This window comes from Parasteatoda tepidariorum, chromosome 8 (genome assembly GCF_982258835.1).
Source record: "Parasteatoda tepidariorum strain Cologne lab strain chromosome 8, Ptep-v5.0, whole genome shotgun sequence".
Classification (NCBI taxonomy): domain Eukaryota; kingdom Metazoa; phylum Arthropoda; class Arachnida; order Araneae; family Theridiidae; genus Parasteatoda; species Parasteatoda tepidariorum.
Window position 1 is genome coordinate 44,630,896 of NC_141762.1, and position 21,909 is coordinate 44,652,804.

The 21,909-nt window shown below is 26.9% G+C and overlaps 1 protein-coding gene across 5 annotated transcripts in view; it reads left to right on the top strand.

Annotated features, from left to right (window-relative positions):
- Positions 1–21,909, top strand: part of LOC107457020 (syntaxin-1A) — a 165,305-nt gene that overhangs the window by 141,237 nt on the left and 2,159 nt on the right. For 2 of the 5 annotated variants that reach the window (XM_071181451.2, XM_043055239.3), the window contains exons 3-9: positions 1,341–1,440; positions 3,259–3,333; positions 4,261–4,334; positions 6,295–6,403; positions 7,332–7,405; positions 9,905–10,042; positions 11,930–12,040. In XM_071181451.2, the coding sequence (XP_071037552.1) occupies positions 1,341–1,440; positions 3,259–3,333; positions 4,261–4,334; positions 6,295–6,403; positions 7,332–7,405; positions 9,905–10,042; positions 11,930–12,040 (681 nt within the window). Of the gene's footprint in view, positions 1–1,340; positions 1,441–3,258; positions 3,334–4,260; positions 4,335–6,294; positions 6,404–7,331; positions 7,406–9,904; positions 10,043–11,929; positions 12,041–14,041; positions 14,263–21,909 lie in introns of those variants that run through there. The other 3 variants (XM_043055245.3, XM_043055232.3, XM_043055251.3) reach the window with 3 other exon arrangements.

Below are 21,909 nucleotides of genomic sequence, written 5' to 3' on the forward strand. Positions count from 1 at the left end.
ATATTTCAGCTAATTCATTTTCAGTTTGAGCGTGAAGTAAATCAAATTAAGACCTAGACCAGATACCGTCCCAGACCTGTGAATTCAACTGTGTGAAGACTAATATTGATAAAACGATATGACGAAAAAATTTCCTTTCTTATTCATTCACTTAATATATATTTAAAATAATTAATAAAATTTCTATCATTACATGTTTTCAAAATAATTATTAATCTTTCTTTAATTAATATATTTAGAATTGCTGACAAAATTTATTCATTAAGTCTCCGGGTTCCGCCAACAAAAGGTCGATCAGGTTTCAGGTCGTTTCGGGTTTCAGAACCGTAAAAAATTGGGAACCGGGAAAAATTGGGAGTGGACTATTTTAAGTCTAAGTTAGTGTTTATTAAATGTTGCATGAAAACTTTTGCCACCCCATACAGTGACGTAGTTTTAATGTATGTTCGAGGGGGGTTGTCGGTTATGTTCTTCTAATATATATGTTTATTCTAAGCATTTAAATTTTTAAAAAATGAATAATGAAAACTTTTTTATATCTAGCATTCTACTTAGTGTGCAATAGTTCATCAAGCAAGTGATCCTTAATTAATTTCGGAGAGGGTTTTGTCCCCCAAACCCTCCCCGAAGCTACACCACTGGCCCCACAAAACGGCTTTTTTTTCTGCCTAGAAATATTTTTTCGAGGGGGGTTGTCGGTTATGTTCTTCTAATATATATATTTATTCTAAGCATTTAAATTTTTAAAAAATGAATAATGAAAACTTTTTTATATCTGACATTCAGTGTACAATAGTTCATCAAGCAAGTAATCCTTAATTAATTTCGGAGAGGGTTTTGTCCCCCAAACCCTCCCCGAAACTACACCACTGGCCCCACAAAACTGCTTTTTTTTTCTGCCTAGAAATATTTTTTTCTCCCAAATGATAATCAGGCTTTGGATTTTGCTATAAAAAATTTTTTTTAGCACTTAATTTAAAAATTAAAGTTAATCATGATGTCTTCAATTTTAACAAACACAATTGTTTTTCCATGACTAATTTACTAAAACTATTTTAATTATTTGTGATGAAACTTACTTCGTAATTCTCAAAGTGATAATTTAATAAAAAATAAAAAAAATTTATAATTAGACGAAATATCGATGCTCTCTTATTTTTTATCAACTAATTAATATCTTTTTGTTCTCGTTGCTAAAATTGATTAAACGGAATAATGAAGATAGATTATCTTTGAAATGGAGGGAAAAAAATTTAATGATAGAATGTTTTATGCAATTAGAGCAGCCTTTTTATTATTAGCTTTTATTGATTGTGTTTAATGTAAGATTTTCATTGCAGGTTGAAGAAATCAGGGAGAATATCGAAAAAATACAAGGAAATGTTGAAGAAGTTAAAAAGAAACACAGCGCTATTCTTTCAGCCCCACAAACAGATGAAAGTAATTATTTTAATTTATGATTTGTTTACATTTTTCGAAGATAAAAAATTATCTAATATTTTTATGGAGCTAATAAATTATCTATTAATTCTTTATTTATTTTTTTATTTATGAAAATGAAATTTTCTTTGTGTGGTTTATTAGGTTTATACTTTTTTATTTTAGTTTATCTGTGAATTGAAATTATTCTTATTATTTTTTGTATACATTAATTTAGTTCCGTAACTTTAGAGATTATACAATTTTTTATTAAAGAAAAGAAAGAATTTTTTAAATTTTCTAATTAAATACTTGTAAAATATTTTTATGCAATTAGAAATATTTTTTTTTCTTTATTTTTATTTTAGTTTCTTTTTTAAAAAACTTATTTAAATAAACTGTAAGTATGTTAAGAAATCTTGCGAAACAACTTTGTTATGGAGTTTTATGTATAATTTTTTAAAAAAATATCTTTCCTGAAAAAAATCGCCACTATTTTTTTCAGTTCTCTTCGTAGTGCATTTTATGAAATATAATGTATTTAGTTTAAAATTTTATCTCATTAAAAAAAAATTTTTTTAAGCAATGACTAGTTACAAAATAATTGAAAAATGAAATTTTGGTGAAGTTATGATAAGTAGAGAAATTATTACTTTTTCTTTAACTGACTTCGTTTATTTTTTAAATGTTTAACCGTCTATTTTTAAAAATCGTCTCAGGAGAAATTAAAACTTGTTATTTTGTTATAAATGTTTTAAAGAAATCGCAATTTTGTTACGCTTTTTTTAACTTATAATAATAACTGATTAAAAGAAAAGAACAATTGCCTCCGTGTCATTTTTTTTAAAAATTAAAAAAGTTATACAAAATCCTTTTGTATTCGTTTCCCAATTAACTTCTTAAATACATACTAGTAAATCTAAAATATTTGATAAAAATTTAATTTTAATGAGAAATTTTTTAAAGCTGTATTTCTGCTATTTAAAATTTTTACTGTTTCTGCTATTTAAAATTTTTACTGTTTCTATGATATTTCTTTGAGCTTTTATTTTATTTTAACAACTGCTATCTTAATAAGATATTTCTTAATATACAGGGTGTTTCATATTAAACGCTTTTAATCTAATATTTTTTTAAATTTTTGTTAAAAATGAAGTAAAAAATGCTTGCACATTACAAGGGCACTAGTTAATCCTCAAAACAGGTTTAAAATTTTTTATTTTATTTTACAAACAAAGGATTATATTATTAAGAATTATAATAAATTATCCTAAATTAAAACATTTAATGATTCGCTATTATCCAAATTCTGAACCAGTTCTTAAATTTTCTTGATTAGAATCATATTTCACTTCCACTTCGTTGTTGAAATGACCAATAATATTCCATGGTTAAAAATATAACTGTTAAATACTATTTTAACACCACTAATAAAAAAAATTCTGCATGGTCTCCGGATGATCTTCAAGTAATTTAACATTTCAATTACAATAAACCTTCTGCCAAGAATTTGCTGTTCCCTGACAACTTATTTCTTAAAGCTTCCTATATGAAAAACTAATGATGAGGAAGATGATTGTCTTAGTAATAACAAAGGATTAATTATCCTCACAGAAATAATAAGGAGTGTAATATATTTTAATAACACTTTATTACAATAAATATTTAGCATAAATTCAGAATTTTGAGTATTAAAAATCTAGTAAATAAGAAAAGTTGGTGATACTGACTTCTAGCTGAGAAAGACGAAATAAATATATTTCTTTAATATTTTTACTTATAAAGTAGATAAGGAGATTGTGTAATTGTTTTTGAATTAATGTTATGTGCTATTTTTAGAGGTTAAACAAGAATTGGAAGATCTTATGGCTGATATTAAGAAAACCGCCAATAGAGTACGAGCAAAATTAAAAGGTATGGTAACTTTCTAAATACAATTTACTTAAAGTAAATTGTAGCTTTAAGCTGTAAATTGTAACTAGGTGGTACGATCACAATACAATACAGGTGGTATGATCGCTTAGGATTGGATCGTAAGCATTATTCTAACATCATTGTTACAGAGTTGTATTGATGACAGAGATTCCGCAGTGTAAACTTTTATAATTCACTTTTAGAATGGCATGGCAAGAAAAAAAGTGGAGAACTAGTCTTATTGATCGCATTATTTATACTACTGGATAATTTATGTAACATCAATGCCAGTCAAACTGCGTTAAAAAAATAAATCGCAGATGATTTACTTAAGAAATGCTAATTATTAAATATCAGAAAGTCTAGCATTTCAGTTGACAATTTTGTCTTTTAGCGACGTTCCACAGTTACCACAAAAAATTGAATCCAATTTAAACTGAGTGCGATTCACCGAATAACGTGAGTTAGTAAGCCCATTTGGATGCTGTGGATTTATGGAATGATGCATGTTTGCTGTAGAAGTGCTTATGATAAGAAGTTAAGTGTTTCTTTTAGTGTTTTTAACTATTATCAAGAGTCACTGCAGAATTTTTGTAAAAATTCTTGTTTTGGTAAAAATATGAAGAATCTATTTATATTTTCATGAGTTTCTAAACTGTTCTGCATTTCCAGTAACGCAACCAAGTATCGGTCTGAATTAGTTAGGATTAGTGGAGGTCTGTTATATTTTGAGTTACAAATTTGCATATTTAGGTAAAGGCTGTACCGAATCAGCAGCCAATTTTTAAATACGAACTGAGCATCATTCTCTATATGAACAACAAAAAATTTCTGTTCGTGTTTTTCAAAATATCTTTTGTTTTTAACTTTCACTTTACTATTGATTCATTTTAAATGAAAATTTACATATTTTTCCATTTCTTATAGTTATGGAACAGAATATTGAACAATTAGAGCAGACAAGTATGATGTCAGCAGATTTCAGGATACGCAAAACGCAAGTATGTTTTATTTAGTTATCTTTTTTATAATAATTAAAAAAGATAACCACTTTTAACTTTTTTTATTTGATATTATTTAGGTTTCATCTTAATTTAAAGTTTCAATTAAAACTAGTCTTTCTTAACTTTAATAACAAACATTTTAGTAAGATTCCCATTTTTTAACCAGTTTTATTCTAATCTTTCTCAGTTTATTAATTTTGTCTAACATTCAGTTAAAATTAATTAAATGTGAGTGAGTCTGTCTAATGTGACTTGCAAACATTATCTTATTGACTACTAGCTAACTATTTCTTAGATAATTTGTGACACTTCTAGATTTCTTTAGTATCAATTCAAAAACATAGCTGGTAATATAAATGGTTTCAAACAACTCATTTGTAAAATCGGTCTTATGAATTGTATGATAAATCTTGTAATTAGGAATATTTGTTTTATTTTAGAATTTGTTAGTTTGATTATTGAAATTGAATTGTTTGATTTAAGAGTTCTTAAGGAATTCTTTTCCATAGTTTCAAACTGCTGATATTCATAATCCATATTATACCCAAAAATGAATTTTCATTTTTTTTTTTTTTTTTTTTTTTTTTTTTTTTTTTTTTAAGAAAAAGGTGATTTGAGTGTCTTTAAGTTAAGGTAGTTTTGTGCCTTTGAAATTCATATATTATGTTTTACTCAATATTTTAATTTGTACTGTGAAGCATATTTGAATGTCTGACACTAAAATGTTCTTTATTTTATTTTCTGAAATGTTTATAGATGTTGGAAACAAGTCTTGAAACTTGAACTCATTGTTTTATTTTTAAAAGAATATTTTCAGATTTAATTTTAAATATTTTTTTTTATTTATGTACAAAATTGTTTGTCACTTTAGTTATAAACATGAAAAAGTGTTAAAAAATATCTTGTTTTTTTTTATGTTTAGTTAATCATTGCAAAATTGTTAGACTTTTCTTTGATCTATTAGAACTTATCAAATTTTTCGTTTTTGTTTTTTGTAATTGTGCAAAAAATATTGGTTATTGATATGCTGTATTTAGTTTTATTGCATTGTTAGTTAGACTTTTCAATTTAATTTCACATATTAAATTTGTTCTTTACTTATGTATAATTTTAGAATCAATAAAAAAATGAATAAAGCATTTTTTACTAAAATTCCATTGGAAATGGTACTAAATACATTTTAATTTGTGACTGCATCAAGTACGTTTTAACTGTCTTCAATAATATCTTTAATATTATCTTAACATTAATATATTTTATTTTAAAATCGATTTAAAAAAATCGATGCATTTTCATGGATAATATTCTATTTATATAAAGAATACTGAATGATGTTAAGATCCATAATTGTGTTTCCATCAGTTGCTAGGTTAAACTTATAAAGCAAGTTTTCCAACTAACTACATTACTTCCAAGTAAATTGATTGGAAATGTAATGTGAACTTAATCCCTTACTTTACCTTACTAGGGATCCTTACTTAATGATATAAAATGAAATAAAAAAAGTCTCCTAAGATGAACTATTTGCAAGTGAGCTCCATCTGAAAAATATCCAATGTTTTTATGAGCTGATCCCAGTTTGGAAAACCCTGTTATCTTTGCAATTATTCATTTTTTTTTTTTTTGATACTGGCATTACTTAAATATATTTATTGACATTGCAATAGCAATAAAACATCATTTATTCAATATATTTATCTATTCTATAAATTAGATAATTGATTCTGTTATGTGAACTCCTAATTATTCTACCTAATCAAATATTTACCAGAATAAATAACATAACTTTCATCCAAATCAGATCTCCAGCATTGATGACCCTATGTCTAACATCTCTATTTGACATTTTTATACAGACATTTAGCTGTTTTAGGAACTTCATTTTGTTTTAAACTTTTGCATAGTTGTTTAAGGAATACTTATTTTTTTAAACTAATTTATCTGCTTTTATTCTTAGCATTCTATGTTGTCTCAAAAGTTTGTTGAAGTTATGACAGACTATAACAAGACTCAAACAGATTATAGGGAACGTTGCAAAGCTCGTATTCAAAGACAACTAGAAATAAGTAAATAAACTTTTCAATTTTATTTGTTTCATACCTATTGATAGATTGTGTGTGTTCATAATTTTCAATTTCCGTTTCATCATTTTAAATGAGTTAATGGAAAGAGAAAAAAATCACTGAAATCTTAAGATGGCTTTACAAGAGGTCATTTGTATTACAAGATTCCTTTTTAAATCTAATTAAGGAACTGAGTAATAATCAGTATTCAATTGTTGAGAAAACTTTGTCATCTTAAGAAGTCATTAGCAAGTGAACACTACATTTTATAAATGTTCGCGTGTTTTTAACGGAAGGTAACTTAAGCAACTTATTTTAATTGCAAGATGTTTCTCCATATTTTCTGCATAAACTTGAAATCCTAATTTCACTTACATTTTACCTTGTTACTTATTTTAATTTTAATGTCTTAGCACTAACATTTTTATGAAATAAGATCATGTTCAAAAATTCATTTTTTTTAAAATCTTTTTTTTTATATCCAAGCCTTTTTTTAAACAAAAATCAAAGTATCATTAGATTGTTTTTAAAAATTGTTTTGCATCACAACTGTTGAATATCTTTTTATGTTGCAATTATTTTTTACATAAAAATAAGTGTTATCAAAATAAATTTTTCTTCAATATTAACACAATTTTTGTATCTCATTATAGACATTAAAGCCAATTACTGTCAAATATTTTTAACAGTGAATTAATAGTCACCCTCTCTTACTAATGTTTCAGTCTGTTCAGAAAAATTTCCTTAGTTCTTTATATTAAATTGTGAACAAATTTATTTCAAATCCTTTATTTTCAACATCTCCCTAACTTACTAAATCTTTGTACTTTGTTTATTTATTGATTTATGTTTGGCGACTTTCATAAATTTTGCAACTAATTTCAATTTAGATACAAATTTTCTTAATCTCAAAAATCACTTTTACTTTTAGCTGGAAAAGTTACAACAAACGATGAATTAGAAGAAATGTTAGAAAGTGGTAATCCTGCAATATTCACACAAGGAGTATGAACCATTCTGTGTTATAACTGTTATGAATAATGTTTAAATATTTTATTTCTTGTCTTCATTGATAGTCCAAATATTGTTGTAATTTTTTTTTCTTACAAGTTTAGTTTATTAAGCTTTATTTTAAAGAATTAATGTACAGTAGAGAACCGATTATCCGGAACGATCGGGACTATCGCTATTCCGGATAACTGATTTTTCCGGTTTTCTGAATCGCTACAAAAAGCCGTTTTTTTTTAGTGTTAAACCCAACTAAAAAAAAAATTATTTGGAAATAATCTTAAAAATAAGAAAAAACGATGAGGTAATACACTAATGATTATTTCTGAAATGATGGTAAGGTAAACATCTTTCAAAAAAGAAAGAAAAATCCTAATATCTTATGAGGAAAAAAAAAAATTTTTGTTTAAATTGCGGGAAAATTTATCGAATTTCGTTCCGGTTTTTTGGTTTTCCGGTTTTCTGAATTCCGGATAACGGGTTCTGTACTGTATAAGCTTTTTTAAGAGAACTGGTGTTTTTTTATATTTTGTATTGAAATATATTAAGTGAATATTTTTTGTACTATCCATTTTTTGAATAATTACTTTTCTTTGTGTTTATATTCTTCACTTTGATTACTACTGCTTTTTATTTATGCTTCCTACTGTGGGGGTCTTAATATCACTTGTGCTAAGTTGCTCTGGCCCCTAAAAAGAGCATAGCTGCTGATTTTAGTAAAACAAAATAAAAGCAAAAAGCTGTCATGATACTTCTGTTTTTATAACATTCTGGCTCCTAAAAGTTGGTCTTAGTTCTTATAGATTTTTCATTTTTGTGGATCCAAATTCTCGTGCGATTTTTTAGCGCATTTTTAAGCTATTTCTTTTTCTTTGGAAATTCTTTATTAAGGAAAGTTCAAAAATATTTTTTTTTAAAAAATAACAAAAAGACCTAAATATTGTTTAAAAGATAAATAATTGTTTATTTTTTTAGATAATATTTATAAAAGAGGGTTTAAAAAAAAGTTCAGAAATAATCAAATATACATTGGATTGAAAAAGTGAAAATAGGTGCATCCAATATTTTTTTAAAAACTCTCCAATGATACCAAACTCAATCTTCCTAGTGAAGGGTGGCTGAAACTTTGAAATCTTAAATATTAACTTACGTTTTTTATTGCAGATTTGTATTCTCCTGAAAAAGTAACTCTATTGAACCTACCGATTTATGCATTTTGTTTTAGTTAGGGGCTATAACCAAAAAAAGATGGAAATGGATCACTAGGTTTTTAAAATGGCGGTATCTTGACACCCATCAGATCGAAAAAAATAGGGGTTCATATTTAAGATTTCAAAGTTACCTCCACACCACCCTAGGGTGTAGGAGGGGAATCAAGTTTGCTATTATAAAATAGCTTTTAAGAAATATAGCATTTAAAAAATATTAAATGCCTCTACTTCTACTTTTTTTTAAAAATCTGATTTATATTTCTTGAAATCCGGACTGTTCCTAACTTTTTTTACACTCTGTATATATATATATATATATATATATATATATATATATATATATATATATATATATATATATATATATATATATATATATATATATATATATATATATATATAGATAGATAGATAGATAGATACAGGATAATAACTCAAAGGAAACAGATATTATTTAAAAGGATTTGAAATGAAGGAAATAATAAAAAATTATTATAAAAGAAAATTAAAAATTAGGAAAATTAACAGGAAAATGATGTAATAGCTTTAACAACCCACTGAATTAAATTGTACTTCTATCTAATGTGCATTAATTTAAATTAAAAACTTAATTAATAAAAAAAAATTCTTTTCTTTCAATCTTAATTATTTCTTATATTTGTATATCCATTAACAGAAAGCTTTCAGCGTTGCAGTGGGCACTGCACATTATTTTTTATCTAAGTTTTCTTTTTATCTTTAAAAAGCAAACAAACAAGCAACAAACATTAGATTGCATTTTAAAATAGAGTCTAAACTCTATTTTTAAACGATTTCTATTTATTATTAAGATGATCAAATAGGATATGGATTGAAAGGTCAATTTCTTATCTTTGCAATGGTGTTTGAAATTTTCTTTTTCTTCAATTAAGGAAAAAATTATGACCATTTATATGCATACAAGTTTGTCATTTTGTATTTAAAAAAATTAGATTTTTCTATGCCCTTACTTGGATGATTTTCTTATTAAAAATCTAAATATTGGTAGAATTTCTAGCTTTACCATGTATGATCATTGCACTGAATTTCATTAAAATCGAAGGGGAGATCGGTCCAAAAGTGATAGATCTGGTGTGAAATTACTCATTTATTCAATATAGAGAAATAAAAATTCTTTTAATTATTTTTATCAATCATGTAATGAAACTTTTCTGAATGTATTTCATTAAATTAACTCTTTTTGTAGCTGATTGTTTTAGTTTGAATCTTATTTTTTTTAATTGTTTTCTAATTTCCAATTTTTCAGATCATTATGGAGACGCAGCAAGCTAAACAAACTCTTGCTGATATTGAAGCTAGGCATGCTGATATCATCAAATTGGAGACCAGTATTCGAGAGTTACATGATATGTTCATGGATATGGCTATGCTTGTTGAAAGTCAGGTTTGTAAATTATTTTTTTTTTCTAAAATATTGTTTGAAAAACATTGTATTACTCTTTCATTAATAGTTATCTCAAAATTTAATTCTAAACTTTTTCTGAGTTAGTTCTATAATATATCACAAATTTATTATAAACCAATTCAACTTCTTGTCTGTATATAATCAGTAACTACTTCTCTGTGTCTCCAAATCTCAATGCTTGATTGGTTAATGGATAATAATAATAATAATTAGTAGCATTGGATGAAATAACCTACTTGACTAATCTATTTTATTAATTCACATAAATAAACACCAAAACATGTTTTTCTAACACTTACTTATTTTTTCTATTTTTATTACTTACTTTTTTCTACTATTTTAAAATTTCTGCTCTACTGGCAAAGAAAACTTTTTTAAAATAGTTGGTTTTGAACCTTTGTCTTAAACTTTCCAAAATGAGATATTGTTGTGTAATTTAGAGAGCAAAGCCAATCAATTAATCACCTATTAAATTACCTTGCCTGTAAAGAAATGTAATAAATAGTTAATTACTTTGTTTTAATTACGCAAAATTATTATGGGTTTTTTAATGACAGAAGTCTTAAAATATTATTTAAACTTTGGATTTAAATTGATTTAGTTCTTTTAATTTTATGCTAGAAAGCTTCTTGTTATATTTAATAAATTTTTAAAATTTGGTAGAAAAATTTTTGCCATATTTTTTATATGCAGTAAGTGCATAAGTGATTACACGATACTACAGAATTGTATTTTGATTTATTTGCAAATATTTATGGACAGGAAATACCATGCATTATGTTGCATGGTATTTACTGCATTAAACATTGAAACCCCAATATTATCTCAAGTTTATTTAAAATTTCAAAGAGTTATCATGACATGGCTCCCACAAGTCAGAGAGAACAGGGAAATCCTGGAATTGTCAAGGAATTTTATTTTAACTCTAAAAATCATTAAAAGTTGCAAATTTTTTTACAAAATAACCTGGAAAGTTCCTATCTCATACCTGGAAAATAACCAGTCTTAGAATTGTAATTAACAGATATCATTTATTGAGATTCGAATTAAGTAATTCTTACATATCTATTACAATTATTTTATAAAATTCCACTTTGTAGTGAAACTTTTCCATTTTTATTGTAATATATGTTTTTGCTCACAAAATGTAATATTTGACATTACAAATAAAGAAAAACCAAAGTTTTCTGATGAAAAATTGCATGGTATAACTAAAATATAGCATAGATTTTCATTGAAATTTACCTGATTATACCTGGAAAAGATAGGGAATTTTTTTTCTTTCTGAAATAAAGTGGGAACCCTATTAATATTTAATTTAATATTGATATAAGTAAATAATATATATGTAATATTTTATACATTTTAATATTAATTTCTTTGCTTTTAGAATCTTTCTGGTTTTGTTTAATCCCATATTTGTGTTTTAAAACATTCATATTACTTATTGTATGTTTAATCTTATTCTATAGTGAATTGATTTTGATCACTGATTTTAAATCAGACTCTTGCTAGTTTTAATATTGTTTGATTTCTATACGACACTTTTGGATATTTTTGGAGAGTCAATTTCTTGAGGATCTGTCAGAAACTAGTTTAAAAATCCAAATTTCATTCCAAGTATTTCTTTGGAATTATTTATATCGTAAATATTTGTCAACAAAATATTACATATTTCTCAACAAAAAAAATTTAATTAAAGGCAAAAAATAATTATAAAATATGTTTAAGCATACATGCTCCATATTAACTTGAATCTCTTCCCTGAATTTAAATTTTACTCATGCTAGTTTTATTATAGCTGGATTATATATTTTTAAGGATGTTGTATTTTGATTGCATTTATATTATTGTCTATATTTATAGGGAGAAATGATAGATAGAATTGAATATCATTGTGAGCATGCTAGAGATTATATAGAGACTGCTGTGCAAGATACCAAAAAAGCTTTGGCTTATCAGAGTAAAGCTCGAAGAGTATGTATATATTTTGTTTTTCTTAGTTCATTGTCAACGCTTTCTAAATGTCTTCAAAAATAAAAATTAAAGAAGTCAGAGCTTATGAGGAGAAAAATGGCATAAATGTGTGGTAACTCACATTGTTTCACATAAATTAAGCTCATATATATGATTTAGCCAATCATTAATAATATTTTGATATGTTTTGTTTATACTGTCTGTAGGATAAAAGAAATTGTTACTGGTCTAACACACCTTATAACAGTCAAAGCTCTAAAATTGTGTTAATGGGCTCCAGACCAAATGAAAATTGTGTAATTCATCAAGAATCAGTGTGGCATTTTATTGACTGGGCAACATTACCTACTGCATTTTAAAGTTACCGCTTTAATAAAACGAAAGATAATTGTGTATCTAAGCAAATGAAGATTTAATAATCCCCCGAGTATAAGCTTGAAAAATTTTCTACAGTTCATGAATGCATGTTCATTCCATCTGTGCATTAGCATATAAGCATATTAATGCATATAGGGTATCCTCGAACCTAGAAAATCATGAATTTCAGTATTGAACAAAATTTGTCATGAAATGTCGTGATTTTAACTATTTTTTTTATTTAAAAAAAGTCATGAAATGTCATGGATTTAGGTCGCCGAAAATTCTAATTTTTAAAATGGAATTTACCCCCCCCCCAATTTCATAGTGTTCTGAATATCTGAATTTGTAACAAAATCCCCACTCACAGTCATATTTGATTAAAATATAAAATGTTTTTATCGTGTTCTTTAAAAATTATGGTGTTCTCTCAAAAAGTGAAAGAAAAAACATCATTTCTACAGCGAATAATCTTTTTAACTTCTTTGATTTCAGAATTTTTGTTATTATTTTTTATTTTTGTTTTATAAATTTAAAATTTTAGCTGAAGCAAGCCAGTCATTGGTGAATTTTTTTATTCCGAAATGAGAACAGAAAAATCAGGAGTATTTCTTTCCTTTCCGATGAACAAGAAAAATATCTTTAGAATGTAATTCTGCAGGAAAAAAAAGAAAAAATTATTTGCTATTGTATATTTTTCAGCTATTTTATAGCTTCAACTCTTTCTTTAATCTGTTTTTTAAATTTAAGATCTATAAATATGAAGATACAGAGTATAACAGTTTTGATTATACCTATCATTTCAATGAATGTTATTATAATGCTTTTTTAAATTTATTGTTGTGTTTTTGTCTGAGAAAATAGTAACTTCGTTAAGTCATGAAAACTTCTTGGGATTAGGCATGAATTTGAAAATCTAAAATGTAGCAGATACCCTGTGCATAGACCCTCACCTAAGACAAAATCTGGTATGCCAGTTCTGGGAGCAATACATAATCGACAGTACATATGTTTCGAAGTGAGGTCAACATTTTACTGCAATAAACATTTATAGGAAATTTGTTTGTCATTTAAGCCAAGGCAAAGTAGTATAGTACTGCCATATGTCGTTGAGGAATGAGAAAATTACATGTTTGTTATTCTGGGTTAAAAATCTGTGAGTGCAAGGAAGATGTCCATTGACATCGGCTGGAATCAAATCACTGAGTTTTGCAGCCAATCCTGATTATCTGCTCCTCTATATTTATGATAAGGGCTTCGGATTAACATAGCAAAATTTAGCAGTGGAAAATACTAGATTTTCTTGTATATCAATTGCTATATCTTGTTTTGAATTAAATAACATTGTTATAAATTTCTAGGGAAGGTGATATTTTTGATGATAATGTCACAGTTACAGAATTTCAGCCTTAAAAGTATTTTCATGATCGTAATTTTGCATTTCATTTTAATTAAGTTTTATTTTTAAGTTTAAATCTAAGCATGCTACATTTTATTAATTTATCTTATGTTTTGAATGATTTTTTCCTTTTCTCTATTGTTTTGATTTCCCCCTTTTTTGTTAGTTTTATTGGTTTTCAGTTTATGATTTTGTTCATTTGTTTTTATGTTTTTTAAAAATATAATTTCTATTTTTTTTTATAGAAAATGATATGCTTGATTATAACAGGAATCATCGTTTTAATCATTGTAATCATCATCATAGTATACTCTGCTGGGGGATTTAATTAGTGATAGAACTTTTTAAAATCAAAAGAAAGAGCTACACTGTTGATATATGGATCATACAAAGTATTTATGAGAACAATATACAACGACAAAATGATTACAAATGAATGATTTTAATCATTTCAATTATTTTCATTGCATAATTTTAATTTGTTCCTGAACTTTTATGATTTTATTTTTTCATACCAAATAATGAAATTAATGATCTCAATTGTAGATATTTTTAAATATATGCCTATTTCAGTAGTTTCTGATTATCGACATAAATTTCATTTTATGTTTAATTGTCAGGGGTCTGTCCAGGTCGAATTTACTACCGTTTAGCGGTACCTTCACAAATTCAACTTTAGGAAAAACGGTAGTTTCACAAATTCAATTTTAGGAAAAACGGTAGTTTCACAAAATACTTTTTCTTAAAATTTCATTTTTGTATCCCTTAAGAAACGATAAATCTATATTTTTGTGTTGATTTTTTTAATATGATTTTTAATTTTTCACAAATTACGTCTAAATTTTCACAAAATAGGTACCTGTCAAAAAAACCTAGACAGACCCCTGATTGTATGAAAAGTCATTCCTAAGACTGCCACATGATTTTGTGTTGTTGTGAATAATGTCTAATTTATTTTGTAGATACTTAAATGACTTTAGTTAGTTTTGTGTAATTTATGATTAATAAGTGCCTATATTTTATTTATTTTTAATCAGCACTATTTGAACTTTGTGTTGGTTATTTCCTTTAGAGAAGCCAAAATCCATTTACATAAGTTTTATATCTTGGTAGTTAGTAGAGGAAAAAGAAATGCATACCTTTACATGAAACGGAATAAAATGGGTCTAAAATGTGACTACTCCTTATTTTGCTTTAATCCAGGGAAGAGTTGTGCCTTTCACGGGGGTTATGGTACGACCCCAAATTAAATTCATTAATACGCTGCTAAAAGAGGTGTGGCGTTATAGTTTTTATGGAAATGTAGCGTTTTTAAGTCATAGATGTTGAATATTTATTGCTTAACTATTTGAAGCTTTTTACCATTGTCTTTGTGATAAAATTTAATGAAATATGATTGTATTTACTTCTCTGATAGTTAAAATATAAATTATTGCTTGATATAATTGTTTTAAGTCAGACATAGTTACACTCAAAAATTATGTTTCTTGGGGGAAGAAAATTGTGCACAAATTGTTAGTTTCAGTTTCTAGATTTCTCAAGAAACACTATCTTTTTAGGAAGTTTTTAGCTTCTAATCTTATGACTTCATGCAAACAAAAGTTTAATATTTGAACTTATCCATCATTATTGAAACAAAATTAACTACTCGTTTGCTGGCGTTGATCATTAATAAGTGATATAGCCAGGTCTTTTATTTTCATGCACAATTAGGTAATGTTGTCTGATTTTATACACAGTTATTGTTAGATAGCAAAGGAGTTATTCTGTTACAACTGTAAACAAGTAGAGATCATTCTAATTGGAAATGAAAAAAAAAACGCACTGAACTTGACAGCCATGAGATATAAAATATGATTTGTAGAAAAATCAAAGACGCACAGGATCATTCTATGACTCCAGTAACTGATAAAATGACTATTTCGGGTGCCGAAAATTCCTTCAAATTATCCACAAAAGATAGATAAGGATGGAAAACTAGGTTACTAATAAAACAGGTTTTTAGTTTTTTAGGAATGAGAACTTATAGGAGGCACGTAGTCATAAAATGACCCCCATGTGTCCTACCAGGTTGACTGGCACAATATGCAAAATAATGAAAGGAACACCTTAGTAACTTTCGATTTATTGATCAGATTCTTACATACTATTAAAATACAGTCTTCTTGATTCTTGGGACTGACCTTATGTATAACTAATTTGAGAAAACGATATTTTAAGTTACAAAATAAAACACAAAAACATACTTTTTCTGAATTGACAATCTTTCTCATTTGCTATTTCAATTTTTGACCCTCAAAATATGGGGTGTAGCTGCAATCTGAAAAATATTTAATAATTTATATAGAAAATGATTAAGTTAAAGGCCCATAAGGTTAATCATAAGATGCCGTTATGGTTAGTTCCCAAACATTTAATCATTAAAAAGGAAGTAATTTAGTTGTGTTTTATATTTTACACTCATACATTAATAGATATGTATAATGTCTTAACTTTTACATATATAAAAAACTAACAGCTTGTGTTGATTAGCCTCAAGAGTCTAACTTAAAAAGTCGCAAATTGTATTTTATTGGAAAATGTAAATAAGGATTTATATAATATTATGTAAAACAGAATTTACTAATGAACCGTTATGGTTAGTTCCCAAACATTTAATCATTAAAAAGGATGTCATTAAGTTGTGTTTTATATTTTACACTCATACATTAATAGATATGTATAGTGTCTTAACTTTTACATCTGTAAGAAACTAACAGCTTGTGTTTATTAGCCTCTCGAGTCTAACTTAAAAAGTCGCAAATTGTATTTTATTGGAAAATGTAAATAAGGATTTATGTAATAATATATAAAACAGAATTTACTTAATGAACCTGGGAAATGTTTCATAACTTGAAAAATAGGCAAACAGTAGCAAAGATGCCAACTGCTATAGACTTTCTGTATGTAGTTTTTATGAATTTACTGTAAGCTTATTTGAGAAAAGTATCACTTTCTGAAAATTTTCATAGCTATCATTTTCTTGGCAATTCATTTTTATTTGATTTGAGAAAGGCCCTTTATTTATGTCACAGTTGCAATTGCTTTGGGGATTTTATTAACTTTATTTGCAGATCTTTATGCAATTAAATACATTGAGGCTTATTCTATTATTTTCAGAAAAAAAAACTTAACTTCTGAAATAGCAATAAAATGTTTCTTTCTGCACTTTAACTATGAAAAAATGACTTGATACAGAAAAACCATTGCTCTAGGTTGGCATCCCTACTGTTGAAAGAAAGTCACATAACTAATACTTACTTAATATATTTTTTTTTACAAAATAGTCATAAATTGCTTTTAACTGACAAATGTAAGTTATTAAGAAACTATTTCAATGAAAAAGTTGTATGCCTATGGCGAAATTCTGCCTTATCATGAATTCTTCCTAATCAGTTACAAATCTTACATTTTACTTAAAATGCGTAAAAACGATCACAAAGTGGAAAATACAATTTTACTAATTTACAAAAGAGTAAAATGGTATCCCGATGTATAGCTTCTGTGTATTAAAACTTTATCTTTGGAGAGTTTAATTAAAAAGACTTACAAAATATTGAAAGTTTGAAATTAAAAATAAGGTTATAGAATTGAACTGAAAATATGTCTAAAGAGTTGTACATGGCTAACAACTGTCTGGCAACATTTTTTGGAAGGAGAAATAGTGCTTACAAAAAGTGTGTTTCACTTGAAAAATTTTCCTCAATTTATGTCTTGCAACTTTGTTACCCTTTTATTTGTTTACTAGCAATCTTCTTTAAAGGTAGGAATTTATTTAATGTTGTTGCTTATCCTCATCTCGCCTGACGAAGTCAGACCAAATCTATGAACCTTTTGACCTGAATGAAATTGGAGACCAACAAAGAGGTAGAGTAGATGTCTTCCCAGAGAAAACCAAGACAATCCAGGATATGATCGGCGCAAGCCCGGTATAGATGGCATTTAGGGCAGAGGGGGTAGTTTTAGTTCCACCTTCAGAAAATAGTAAACCTTTTAGATGGCCAGTAGCTAGGCAGGAGAGGGTGGTGCAGACTTTCCTTTCAAAGGGAAGAGTCAAAGAAACTCCAGGCTTATTTCCTTGGTACCAATTGTGAGTGGGGGCAATCAGCCAGTTCCTGAGAAGCTGGGGTTTCTTTAGGGAGTAAAGTTCAAGATAGGTGAGATCAAGAGAGGTAGGGTTCGATGGTTTCAACCCTCTTTAGCCAGACTGTCTGTTAAGTTGTTGCCATAGAGACCGGCGTGAGAAGGAATCCACTGCAAGTTAATATTATGCTGAAGGGTTTTAATTTGTTTAGAATAAGAATACTGGTTTTGTCGCCAATATGGGTCCAGTTATTGAGATGTTGCAGGGAGCTATGCCTATTAGTGAGTATCCCAAGGTCTTCAAAACAAAGATCATTGTGCATAACAAATTCCAGACCCCTGTTGATAGCAAGAAGTTCACTTCTGAAAACAGAGCAGAAGTTTGGGTTATGTTGGCAGAGAGGAAATTTATCATCAGGAGTCTCAATGTACACTCCGTTACCAGCATGACTGTCGATTTTGCTGCCATCAGTGAAAATTTTAGTGTGTTGTATTGAAATAGTGTTAATAATTTCTAGAGCTAGTTGCTTTAGATGGTCAGGCAGGAATTCCTTCTTTTTACTGGAGCGGGAATTTTGTAATGGAGGAAAACTTTTAAAAGATCTCCAGATGTGTTCACAGAACTATAAAGGGAGTGCGGCTCTACATTATCAGCAAGGAGGTTTTGAGAAACTATTTGGCTATATGCGCTGTTTTTCTTGAGCCTTTTGGAGAAAGCTCAATTGCTGAGGTAGTCAGAAGTCTTGTTATGTTGTCCAAAACTGAGGAGCTTGTTATAATATTTTACCAGGCTGGGCAACTCTGTTTCAGACCTGTGATGATATGGGCAACACTTAGTTGGACCTGTTCAAGTTTATTTATCTGTAATTGTTTTTTAATGAAACATGTAACCGGAAAAATTATATCTTGAAACTTTTATTTGCTTATGCATTACTTCAAGTTGCATATCTACCAAATTTTATGTGAATTTCTAAGCAATGGGATACCTGCGAGTGACTCCAGTGAGTGTGGGTATCTCGATCCTGATTGATTGTTGAAATGTGGCAACTGTTTCTTCCACTCAATTTCGAGTAAGCCAAGCCCATCAAGTATCAATTCTTCTAAGTGACACATTCTAAATTCTTTTGCAAAGATTTCAATTCTTTCACTATATATTTACACAGAGACTAAGCACTAAGACAGGCATGAAGCCATATGGAGCATAAACAAACTAATTATGCATCGAAGTTGTGAGGTACACAAAACAAAAATATATCACAGTTACAATAAAATATATAGGCAAATAATAAATCTAAATTAAGTAAAAGAAGTAGACGAGAAGGAATTATATTTCAACTAATTCAATGTGTGATACGGCACTGTATTTAATTAAATTGTCGTTAATTAACATTCGAACTTATATAGAGAAACTTAGCTCAACTTTAATATGCCATTTTGCTGATAAAGATTAGCTTGCGTTGACATAAAGAATAGCTTGCATTGACATAATAGGTCGCATGTGTGGGTACAGGAGGTATTCTTCTTGGAGTGCAAGTAAGTACCCAATTGCACACCACAGCCATAATTATGCATTATGAATACTTAACTCTATATATCATAAAAAGTTATTAGTCATCTTAATGCATTTTCATTGGACAGTAAAATCAAGTTTTTAATTCTAAGTACACAAAGAAAGATTCAGAAATATCTTTTAGCAGTCATCAACATGAAATTAATTAAAAGTTTATAAGCATTCACCAATAAGTTATTTTTCTCCTTATTTGCAATATTTACCTATAATATTTGTATATAATTCTTTCCAAATAAGGTTCTGTGTTTTTTTGACCTTTTTAATTTTGATTATTAGTTTTATTTAAAGTTATATTTGTTTATTAAAAGCTTAAAACTAAAAATTGTATTTCTTTATTTTAAAGTAATTGTATATTGCCTTATTTTGCAATATTTTATGATATTAATATATATATATAGTCAACACTTTTACATTTATTAAACTGTAAATAAGTTACAGATATTTTTAATGCATTTCAGTTACTTTTTTAATAAATTTTATGTAAAGCTGTCACTGATCAGCATATTCTTTTAATCAAATAATGAATGCCAGTTAAAATAATGAATTCATAATAACCGTTGAAAATCTGAAGCAATCGTGATTACCTTTTGCGTTGTTGCTATTTCTATGACGAGAAAGATAAGACAAAAAGCTGAAAATTAAGTTATAATTTTAAAAACGTGTTAGTGGATAAATTTGTAATTGTAACCTAGGAAAATAAAAAATATTTGTTTGTGTTCTTATTAGGTTTAAACTACTCTACCCTGTTGCAACATATTAAAATACAAATTTTTTAATTCAAAATTATTTCTCTGAGTAGCAAAAATGGTGTAAAAATTTTTTCTGTCAGTTTGATTTTTCATTGTATTTATATAGTGGGGCATTCGCTACTTAATTACTGTGTGATATATTTAGTGTTGTAGTAATTATCTTTTATCATTTTTCATTTTAAATTAAAGACATTGTGATCCATTCTGAAGTGTAAATATTTTATGATACTTCCGTATTATGTATATTTTATTTAAATATTTTTATGTTGTTATTGTTTTGATTATCAGGAATAAAATTTTGAAATTTTAGATTTTTTTTTTTTTTTTTAATTTGCACTTTCTGTTTTATTGCTAAAATATTTGTAGAATAAAAAATAACAATTGTTTCTTTTAATAAGATTATGTTTTCTTTCTCCTTTAATTAACCTTTTTAAAGAGTCTCATGTAGACAAAATGAAAAAGCATGTTTTTAATTAATGCTTTTATTTTTGATTATCAGGAATACATATTTTTGTTTTTTTTTCTTATATGCACATTCTGTTTTGTTGTTAAAATATTAGTAAAATCGAAAAAAAAAATTGTTTCTTTTTAATTTTACTATGTTTTTGAATACCCTCTTATTATTCTTAAGAAGACAAATCTATAAAGCATGTTCATAATGACAAAATAATTTAGTTTAATTTTAATATACTTAAAACTTTATTTCTAATGTATTATTTGGCATTAATTAGTTGTTGCAACAATGTTTATTGTTTTAACTTTTGTTTTCATTAAATTTTACTTTCTTTGTACCCTTTTTAAATTCTGTCAAATGAGATTAAACACAAATTCTGTTTATTTTATGTTTTGTTGGAAAATATTTTACATTATTAATAAATTTGTTATCCCATTACTTTGTATTTTTGTTAACCTCTTAGACATTTATTTGTTTTCATAACTACAGTAAAACACTGATTGCTTTTCACAGAACCGTTGTGAAATATAGATGTGAGAAAACTATGAATATATGAAAAGTAATAAATTTGAAAATTAAAAAATTTATAATAAGCATTCAAAAAATTTAATTTAAAATATATGTATTTACTTCAAAAGGCATTTACCATGTTAGGGAGAGAAAAGACATATTTATTTCTTAAAAATATTTGGAAATTTCGGTTTGAACACCCTCTTTTTCTTTTCAATGCAAGCAATAAATTTTTGTTCTTTGAAATAGAATGTTGTTCGTTTTCTGTAAATATGCCTGAATGCTGAAGGTTCCTCATTGTTTCAAAGGCCCAGAAGCCTCGCAAAAATGTTGGCATTGGTTTTGGTTCCATTTTGTCATCTTTATCGGCATCATCAGCTTTTGCAACCATATCCTAGACCAACAACTTCACGAGTTTCAACATTTTGATCAACTTATGCATAAACATCATACATAATGCTCCAAACTTAAACAAATCCTCATTTTCTTTTTTATCAGCAGCAGGAGTTACTATTTTTTGTGTCAAAACAAGATGATTTCAATTATTTTTTATTATGACAAATTTCTGAATAATAGACGTGTGATCTGCTAGTTTAAAAAACAATCTAAACCAGCGTTGTGAATTTGTTTTGTTAGGATGAGAGAGAAAAATCTTGTTTTAAGGAGAGTTCAAGGGTTAAATATATATATATATGTATAATATATATT